Genomic DNA, 10,415 nt, shown 5'->3' with positions numbered 1-10,415 from the left:
GTCTCTGGGCTGGAGCACTCGGCCAGCCCTTCAGTTCCCTGGTCTTGACCACTCATGACCGACGACAATGAGATAGAGGCCCCAAGACTCCTGGGAGGATTTGTTCAAAGCCTCGGCAGAAACCTGGGCAGAGGCTGGCATGGGCGGCCGAGCCCGGGCTCTGTCAGGCCTCCTCCCTGCTGGATCGCAGGGAGCAGCCGTGCCGCTGGGAGGGGCCTGTGCGCTCTAGCAGGTGACAGTGGCCAGGACCACGGCCTCCACCCCTGGGAGCTTCCCTCCTCTTGTCTCTCTAGGTTGCGAGCACAACCCAAGTCCCACAGTGCCTTGTTCCCGGCCCGAAGGGGCCCTCAGCCTCCCCCCTGCCTCTGGGGAGCAAGAAGTCAGCTGTTCGCTGCAGCCTCAGCGGGCAGCCAGCCAGCCGTGGAGACTGCAGGAGGGAAAGAAGGGCTGGGTCCAGGTGTGGACTGCAGGGGGGGAACCGTTCACTGCTTGCTCAGCCACACAGCCTGCCCTGCGGGGAGGAGCCGCAGGCCTCCCTCCCGGATCCCCACAGCAGCCACGGAGACGGACACAGACGTGCACTCACACTTGCAGGGCAACCACTCGCACATGCCCCCCCCCCAGACCTAGCGTTGACAATGTGAGCGTGTAAACTCAGTGGGGGTTCTGCACAGCAGGAGCAGGCGGGTGTCCCTCTCCTTGGAGGCTGGGCCACCTGCGCGGCGCTCTTCTCCATCCCCACCCCCCATCCAGACCCCAACATCAGAGAATCAGGTTAACAATTAAAACAAAGAAGCATCAGATCTTCGGGAATTCTTAGTAGCGTCCTCCATGGGAGCCGCTGGCCCAGCGGGCGCGCTCCGTGCTCCGTGCTGCCCCTCTGGGTCCCGGGCTCCGTGGCTACTGCGAGGAGGCCTTGGTGGCCAGCGAGGCCACGCAGTGCTGCTGGAAGCTGGGCGACACCCCCGTGGTGCAGCTGAGTCTCTGGTGCGGCAGCTTCGCAGAGCCGCCCGCGCCCACTCCGCCGGCCTCGGCCTCTCCCTTCCAGGGCGCGTCCTGGCCCATCATGCTGCTGCAGCAGCCGGGGCTGGCGCTGCACGTCCGCTCGCCTGCCAGGCTGCCCGCCTGCTCCGCCAGGAGCCGGCTGTGCCTCAGCGGGGCCACATCCCCCGTGGCGGTGGCGGCGGTGCTCTGGGCCTGCAGGACGCTGGCGATGTGGTTCAGGAGATCCGTGAAGAACTCACTCACACCCTCGTAGCCTGGGGTGGGGGAGACAGAGACATGGGGTGTTAGCCGGGAAGACGAGAGAGGAAGAGGAAGTGATGAGCTCAGAAATTGCGGGCGGCACTGGCTGATTTTGAAACAGATTCTGCTGCTTTCGATTACTCACCGATTTAGAGTTTTGTTTTTTCTGTCGAACATTAATTTGATCCCTTCCCCCAAAATCATGGATCTTGGAGTTCCATTTCCAAAGTTAAAACTTAGTGGCCACAAAATGAAAAATTTACATCTCAGAATTCCAGGTTTTAAAGGAAACACCACTGTAAAAGGCTGCTGGTAAATGCCTGGTGGCAGCGAAGAATCGGGAAGGTAGGGCTGGTGGCATAGGTATAATTCATTTCCTTCCTTGTATTTTCTCAGCAGGGGAAGACAGCCTTAGACAGGGGAAATTTCTTTCATAAGCAGTTCAAAATTGTTCTCTTGGGATATCAGAAAGCAATGTTTTTGTTCTCTAGTATCTCTTATTATTATTATTATTCTTGGCTTACGTTAGCTGTATAGGAGATGGCATCGCTACATTTCTAGATATTTACAATGTATTCCAATCAATCTCAGCCTCTCCTCACTCTCCTTTCTCCTCTTCCCCCTCCCCAAACAACCTGAACAGGTTTCACTGTCCTTTTCCTGTGGTTGCAATCGATTTCGTCCTCTTTCATCCTCCGTGTTGCCCCACCCCGGGAATTCGGGTACAGTAACAAGGCTGGTTAACATGCGCCAATGTGGCAAGATGCAGCAGGGCCAAGGCCCAGTCCTCCTGCTCGGGATGATGAACAGATGGGTGCCCTGGGACCCGGGACCGGGGACCCAGCCGAGTCTAGCTTCAGGCCTGACTGGTGGCCACTGTGTCTGTTCCCAGCCTCCGCTCCCTTGCTCGTGTGTTGAGAGCACTCTGCCTCCAAGGCCATCACAGAGAGTCCCATACCTGGGTGGTGTCCGAACACCCCCCCCCCCCCCGCCGTAGCCACGACCCAAACTGAGTTTGTTCTTCCACCCAGCAACACCACAGGCAGCCCTCTGGGCCCCGTGCTCTGAGAGTCAGCACCCAGGAGCAGACCGACCAGGCCAGGCCTGGGTCTCTGGAATAGAAACACTCCACACACATATGCAAATGTCAGCAGGTTCCACACTGAGGGTGAGGATCTTGCTGACACCGAACGAAGACCCAGAATCCAGGGTGCCCCTCTTTCCCCGCTGGGCAACTTTGCGGGGTTGAGAACAGTACCCAGAGCGAGCAGGTGAGAGAGAGGTGCGCAGGCGCAGGGAGGCCCTGGGCACAGGCCCCCACAGGGCTGTGACCACCGCTGTGGCTGGCGGTCTGGGACAGATGCTGGCAGGGGAAGGGTCCTGGGGGCCGGGCTGTGCTGGGCCAGGCCACCAGGAAACCGGGCAGGCCGTTTCCCTGCAGCTACTTCATGGCAGATGAGGCCGCACACACCAGGGCAGCCATGTGCTTCCCGAGTGGGGCGGAGCAGCCACCGAGGGCTGGAAACCCGCTGGGCACCGTACAAGCCATCCTGCCATGTCCGCAGGAAGTGAGCACGGGGCTGAAGTGAGGGGCCCTGAGCCCTTACAGATGGAAAACGCAGGGGCAGGTTTGACCTCAAGGTCAGAGGCCAGGCTGGGGCTGCGAGGCTTCAGTTCTGGCCCTGCGACTGGGTTCTCCTAAACTGAAGACAGGTCTGCCAGCCCCGGCCCCACACCACGGGTGAGCAGAGCGGGTGGCAGTCTAGTGCTGGCCTGCAGCTGTGAGGACGAGACGAGGCTACCCCAGCTCTCAGGGCAGGCCGGGCGCGTGGTGGCAATCACGCATGCTGCTACTGCTGCTCCTACTTTCCAGGCCCCAGAACTGGGCCTATACCCCCAAGAGGCTGAGGCAGCCCTTGGGGCGGGAAGGAGGGGTGTAGTGGGCCTGAGGCACTGTCCCCCTAGGCCTGCTCACAAAGCTATCTCCCAGGTACCAGTTCCCAGCTGTCTGGGGCTGTGGGGCCGTCTCTTAGCGCTGAGCTCAGGGCCTCTGCGGGGCTCAGCCTCACCCCTGCAGCTGCAGACTCACCTCTGGTGTGGCTCCTGCTTCATCTGTGATCTGAGCACCCACAGGGCCTTCGTTCCCCCATTCTATGCTGCCACCAAAACCACCCCCAAAACACCCAGGCGACCAGGGAAGCAAAGCACCCTCCCGGGAGTCTGACGGTCCTTGCCCAATCACAGAAGGCCCCTCTCCAGCCCCTGGAGGTCCCTCTGTGCCCTCTTGGGTGGCGCCTCCTCCCTCCTCGTCGGGCTGGGCTGTGCGGTGCTGCCTCCCAGAGGAGCGGAGGAGCCCCTCAGCCCCTCAGCCCTCCTGCTGTCAGGAGAGGAACCAGCAGCCCTGCCTGGAAAGTGCCAGCTGAACGGCTGAAGGTGCGGGTGGGCTCCTCTGAGCCTGGGTTTTTCCACCTCAGACTGTGATGCTGGCAGCAGTGGCTCTCTGCCCCCTGGCAGGGGGCGGCCTGGTGGAGGGAGGAATGGCTTTTGGAAGGCTCACGCAGTGCTTTGGGTTGCTCTCCTCCTCAGCCAGCACTAAAGGAAGGCAAGTGTCAAGCCAAGGAGATCCCCGCTGCCTGGGAGGCTGAGTCAGGAGGATCGATGGAGCGCAGCAGGTTGGTGGCGATGAGCAAGTACAAGGGCCTGTTTCTGCCATGTACAACCAAAGCTCATTCGCCTCTAATCTCAGTGAGGATGCGCAGGCCGCAGGGCCAAGGCGCTCTACACGCACCTGGTGAACCCCAGCCACGCCACATATGTGACCCCCATTGTCCCCGCCAGGCCAATGGTCTCAGGCTGGGGCTCGGCTGGGGATAACGGCCAAGGGCCCCACAGCTCAGGGCAGCGGCAGCAGCGCCTGCCCGGGGTGCCTGTCCTGGACATTCATGTGCTATGTGATCTGGGGCCTTCGTTTCCCAGCATGCCAACGGTGGGGGCTTGTGTCCCCTTCCAAGTCCTTCCAGCTCCTTAGGTCTGGGAGGATCCAATCAGTTAATGCTGATGCAAGAACCAGTGCTCAGGCTGTGTGGGCCTGGAGCTCCCTAGGGGCTCGATGCCCGGGGTTCCTCCACCCTGCCCAGGACTGGCAAGCCCTACATGTGTGGCAAGGCTCACACACACTGGCTTCGCCCCCATGCTACAGGCCGGGCTGGGGCTGCCCAGAGGGAACAGCAGCCTGACCGCACGGTGGGGCGGCCGCCTGAGGACACCGGGAGACTCGAGGAGGCCGGGAGGCCAAGTGCAGGGGCACCGGGCCCGCTCTCACCTGGGAAGGCGTTGATGTCGATGATGGCGTGCTGCCCCGTCTGGTTGTTGATGATGATGTCTATCCCGAAGAGCGACACGCCCAGCGCCTGCCGCAGGGCGCTGGACAGCGCTCGGATCACCTCGTCGCTTGGCCGCTCGAATACGCCTTCGATCTTGTCCAGCTGCCAACACACACAGAGGTCAGGCTGGGGGGAGGAGGGGCCCTGCCCTGCCCCACGCAGACACACCTGGCTGTGAGCTGCCGTCCTTGAAGCCAGGAGGCAGGGCAGACCCAGGACCACCGCTGTCCATGTCCTGCCAGGACCGGGCATGCGCTGGTGGGTGATGGCAGCACTACCTGGGGGCAGTGTCGGCGTCTGCATTTTACATACAGGGAAATGGGCTCAGAGAGGGGCTAGAGTGGATCCAGGGTCACACAGCCTGAAGCACAGGGATTTGGAGCCAGATTTTCCAATCTCTAGAGACTACCTAGACAGTGAGCTGGGCCTTCAAGGTAGGAGGATTGGGCCCTGGGCAGGGCCCAGCCGAGCAGAGCACACAGCTTGAGTGTTTGCAGGAGATGGCGGGGTGCAGAGCTAGGCACGGGTATGCACAGACGTCCTGACCACTACTACCCCTGCCTACCTTTACTGGTGGACTGAGGGCGTGAAGTTTTTAGGGTTTTGAGGAGCGGCTGTCAGTCCTCACAGAACTCGGAGGCAGGCATGTCTGTCTTCCTAACCAGTGTGAACTAAGGGAAGCTCCCATCTCGCCAGCTGGCCTTTCCCAAAGGGGCTGCTCACTGCTGTGCCCACGACTCTGGGGTCCATGTCCAGCCCTTAGCGAAAGGCCCCCTGCTCTCTACCCTGCCCCCAAAGACACCCAGCCCACTTGCTTTCTGCTCTAGCCTGACTGGGGACAGGCACGGAGGAGGAGGAGTCAGGGGATCTGGATTCAAATGCTAGCAGCATCTCCCCAGTTCTGGGACTTAGGAATAAGGAGGTCTGTGACATGGTAGGGACAGTGAGACCTGAGAGGTACCCCTAAATCCTGGGGAAAACAACAAGGTACATATGAAGTGCCTGATCATTACTGGAGTTCTTGCAGTGGTTCTCTGAGGGTCAAAGAAGAAATGCAGCTGGACTACAAGGTTACAGTGAAAACTCCCACATGCCCCAGCAAGTCCTGGTCCTGGCAGGCTTCCGTCCGGGGCCCGAAATCGGGACTCACAGAGACGCTGACCCCAGTGCTCACTGCAGCACTATTCCCAATGGTCCAAGGTGCCAGCAACCAGTGTCCATCAACGAGTGAATGGACAGCTCAAGGACCTGTGGTCAGGAAACAGTGTCTGACCACAGGAAAGACAGACTATGATAAACCTTGGGAGGGGAGAGAAGCTGTGTTCCATTTATACAAATGTCAGAAGCAGGCCAACACACAGATCAGAGCTGCTGGGTGCTGGGAGTAGAAGGAACGGGCAGAGTGCTCACAGGAACAGGGAGAGAAAAGGTTTGGATCTAGACAGAGGGGCAGCTATGCGAGGTGGATGCCAATGTGCATTGCTGGCTTTAAAATGGTTAAATTTATAGCGGGGCACTGGTTGCTCATACCTATAATCCTACTACTCAGGAGGTAGGGTGGGCAGGAAAGTCCCTGAGACTTTCTTTTTGGTCGGTTGTGGGGCTTGAACTCTGGGCTTGGCGCTGTCCCTCAGCTCTTCAGCTCAAGGCTAGCATTCTACTACTTGAGCCACAGCACCACTTCTGGTTTTCTAGTGGTTTATTGGAGATAAGAGTCTCACAGACTTTCCTGCCCGGGCTGGCTTTGAACCGCAATCCTCAGATCTCAGCCTCCTGAGTAGCTAGAATTACAGGTGTGAGCCACCAGTGCCCGGCTTCTCTGAGACTCTTATCTCCAATTAACCGCCAGAAAACCACAAGTGGAACTGTGTGGCTCAAAGAGGTAGAGCACGATCCTTGACTGACAGAAAAATAAAAGTTAAATAAAATGGTTAAATTTTTCAAAGTGGCTCAAGTGGCAGAGCACCAGACTTGAACAAAGACAACTAAGCAAAGCAAGACCCTTAGTTCAAGCCCCAGTAAAAGCACCAAGGAGAGAAAAAAAAAACAAACAGAAAAAAATGAGTTAATTTTACAAATCTTAATCTCATCTCAACTTTTTAAAGACTTCAAAGCTGGGTCAGGAGGGACAAAGGCCTGGTCACAAAGACAAATGGCCTTTGACTTGAACTGGACAACAAGGACTTCCTGGCATGCGTACCTCAAGCCAGTCCCGCCCGTTCTTTGGAACAGGACCAGTCTGCTCCTGGGCACATGCCTGCTGTGTCACCTGTGGGGAAAGCTGCTGGTCCCCCAGCCCAGCGTCTTCATTAAGTCCGAGAACAGGGCAGAGCCTGGCCCCGCTGCACGCCCGAGCTGCACAGCAACCTCCTAGACCTCGTTTGTTACCCCAACACATGGGGTAACAAAAACACCTAGGCCAAGAAACTGGGAGAACCAGGGGACGGAGGCGCAGCCCGCTGCTGGGTGAGGCGCAGGCCCCGAGGCCTGGCAGACAGGCAGCTCTTTCCATCTCCTGATGTGCGGTTTACAAAAGCACTTCTCAGCTCAGTGCTGAGGAATCTCAGAAATCCTCCTGAAAGCATTTGATTATCCCAATCCGAACAGCCAGCCTGGGACCAGAGAAAGGCACAGAAATCCTGCCTGTGGGTTGAACTCCAGTGAAGGGAGGGAGGGGCTAAACACATATCACACAGGGTCCCAGATGGCCCCTGGCCCCTATCCTGGCTGACATGTGCCAGTGAATCTCACAGAGACACTCTGGGGCAGGATGAGGAAACTGAGGCTCAGGGCCATGGATGGCAGTGGGTCCAGTCAGGGCCCATGCCTCTGGTGGTGGTTCTTCTGCCAGCACTGGAGATGGATCCAGGGCGTTGAGCAAGAGCTCTCCCCTGAGCCACACCCCAGTGAGAGCCCATGTGCCACTCAGCACCCCTGCTGTGACTCAGAAGGGGACCAGGAGCGTGGTCCGCAGGCTCAGGTGGAGCTAAGTCCATATCAAGGGTACCAGCTGAGGAAAGAGGTGAGATTTCAAGGCCAGTGGGGTTCTTGTCTTGCTCTCCCAACGGCCCCAGTGGGTATGGGGTAGAAAGATGAATGTGGGCATGCTTTTGGTCACAAGTGGCTGGAGAATGGAGCCGTTGGGCCCACCGGTGGCCATCTGGCAGACTGCTATCCCCAGGGGTAAAGGTGGCACTGACCACATGGGTATCTTTGCAGTGGCAGCTTCATGGAAAGCTGCCAAATGCTGGCTCCCACTGACAGCCCTCACGAGCAAGCCTCGAGCCAGAGTGGGAGGAAAGCCTCAAAGATCTAGATGTTTACAGGTTGCTGCCAAAGCTTTTCTGACTTGTTCCTGGGGGAGGATGGCGCCCAAGTCCCTGTCTACACTGCTCTATCGACTCTGCAGCACATCCTGGATCCTCAAAGGAACTAGAGCCTCCCGGGATGGACAGGCCATCTGGCTCCAGCGGAGCAGGAGACCGGGGCAGGTCCCTGGCAGGAAACACAGAGGAGCCAGGAGGGACACTGGGTGGGTGGCAGCTCTCACTGGTGAGTCCATCAGGGGGAGGAAGAAGGGGAAAGCCACGCCTCCCAGGACACAGGATGGAAGCAATGTGGCAGAGGGCTCTGACTTTAGCCATGGTGGCAAAACCAGACCTATGCTCGACTGCGGCCCCCAGGTGAATTGTGCCTCTGAATGCGAAGGAAGTGACTAAGTCTCTTTGAGTGGTTCGCTTTTCCTAGGAGGCTTAAGGCTTCTGGGCACCTGGGCTGCGGCCTGGCACACAGGGACATTACTGACCCCCAGCCAGGATGTCTCACGCTACCTCAGTAATCATAGAGGCTCTTAACTGTTCATTGGACTCACCTGCGTCGGGAGGGAAGGGGCAGTGGTGTTGCCTTGGCCCCATCTGGAGACCAAGGGAAGGAAGATTTTCCACCAGACCCTGTGTGCTCACCACTCACTGCCAGTCGTGTGCACAGAGCAATGCCCACCAGCACAAGGGCCTGAGATAAGCACAGGAGAGGAGCTCTGGAAGCTACCTGGGCCCTGGGCCCTCCTTCCCACCTTCGCTTGCTAGAATGATCGGTGGGGTACCTCACGGCAAACAGCACCCCCATTCCTAAGCCTGGATAGGTGTAGCTCAGAAGAGACATACCTCGGTGAGGACGGATGATGACTCTGGCTTTGACACATTGTGGCTGTTGAAGAAGATGGACTCTCGATCTGAAATGGCAGAGAGGTAGACAGAATTAGGTAGGAATGCAATACCACCACTGAACACTAGAGGACAGCACCACACCAGCCAGGAGCGATCATGTGTCAGGCTGTGTCCAGTGGCAGCACCCTGGGCTCTAGGTAGTTGGGAGCCCCTAGTTGTGCCCTGAATGGACATGTGTCCATTTGAGGCTCCCATTTTAATTTCTCTGCCCACATAAAATGGTTTACTAGGCCCTCTTCACTATAGTCTTACAGTATCTGACCCGGGTGTCATACACATAAGGCCTAACCTTATGTGTACACAGAAATGTCACCAAAAGGGGGCTGGGAGGAGGGGGCTACGTAAGTGAGACAAAGTCCAAAGGGAAGAGGTCTAGTAAATGCCATTTGGTCCAGAACCCCCATGCGCATGGACTCAGGTACCACTAGTGTGAGAGCTAAAGATACAGTTTTCTGATGTTTTCCCACATTTTAGAGAAAAAAAAAAACAAATTGGAGATGAGAACAAGAGCTTCCGGAAGGCCCACCCCAGAAAAGACAGAATGACTTCCGTCCCCTGAAAACACTCCCACCCCTGCTGCCAGCACCCATTCCTCCGTGCCTCACTGGGGCACCCAGAGAGGCAGACCCATTCCAGGAATGCCCAAGTGCTCATCCACGGTGGACACATGTTCTTGGAGAGGAGTAAGCCAAGGTCACTCTGGGGGACAGGCGGAAAAGTTTCAAGCCCACTTGGAAGGGGGCATACAGAAGGAAGGCAGGGATCACAAAGCTACAAGCCCAAGTCTCAGTTCTGGCGAAGCGTCTCCTGGTTGGCGTCCCCTCCAAGAACAGCACAGGACCATTCTGGGCTAGGAAGCCCCCCAAGGGACCCTGCTAGCTGGGCTCCAGTTTTTGCAGAGTAGGGTGGATTTTATCCCCAAGACACAGTGACCATCGCTAGGACCCAACCCCTAGGGAAGGGCACCGGTAAGGGCCTGTGTGCCGGCACTAGGGAGCCTGCTCCGATCGCCAGGCCCCAGAAGCCCAGGCACTGTTGGGCGCCGCACCAATCATGCATGAGGAAGTGATTCGGGCAGAGGCCAAGCAGGCAAGCACTGAGGTGTACCTGGCATCTTTCCCGCTAGTGGGGCACACAGGCCCCTGGCCACCCGGGTGTGCCCGACAGTCCTCCCGCTGCTCCGACCAGAGCCAGTCCAGACGGGGGGCACGAGAGATGGTCCTGGGGAGGAGCCTGGGAAAAATAAACACCCTGCGGGACTTGTGCCGGGCAATCCCACTGACCTCGCTCCGGGGCAACAGCCCAGAGCCAGCCTTGTGGGGTGGCCAAGCCCGACAGGTCAGAGGCTAGCGCAGAGCTTCCCCACTTGTGGTGCTTGCTCTGGCCTTCTGCAGGCCCTGCCTTCCTTCTCCTGTTCCACATGCTCCCGGCCCCAAACTCAGGCCTTCTTGCACAGTGAAGCTCAGGGAGGCGAGGAATTGGTAGGGGGAATACATGGTGGGCACCCAGAAGCGATGAGCTGCGCCAGGAGCCTGCTGTGCCCGCCGAACTGGGCAGCCCA

General features: G+C 58.3%; 1 protein-coding gene across 1 annotated transcript in view; it reads right to left on the bottom strand.

Moving 5' to 3' along the window:
- Nucleotides 1-728: 728 nt before the first annotated feature.
- Nucleotides 729-10,415, bottom strand: part of Itpk1 (inositol-tetrakisphosphate 1-kinase) — a 132,635-nt gene continuing 122,948 nt past the window's right edge. Inside the window, exons 8-10 of the mRNA XM_013017640.1 lie at nucleotides 8,792-8,859; nucleotides 4,568-4,730; nucleotides 729-1,259 (exon numbers count right to left, since the gene is read on the bottom strand). Coding sequence (XP_012873094.1) covers nucleotides 901-1,259; nucleotides 4,568-4,730; nucleotides 8,792-8,859 — 590 coding nt within the window. The 3' untranslated portion in view covers nucleotides 729-900. The remainder of the gene's footprint in view (nucleotides 1,260-4,567; nucleotides 4,731-8,791; nucleotides 8,860-10,415) is intronic.

The sequence above is a fragment of the Dipodomys ordii genome, unplaced genomic scaffold (genome assembly GCF_000151885.1).
Source record: "Dipodomys ordii isolate 6190 unplaced genomic scaffold, Dord_2.0 Scaffold2, whole genome shotgun sequence".
Taxonomy (NCBI): Eukaryota; Metazoa; Chordata; class Mammalia; order Rodentia; family Heteromyidae; genus Dipodomys; species Dipodomys ordii.
This window is presented reverse-complemented; position numbering and strand designations above follow the sequence as displayed.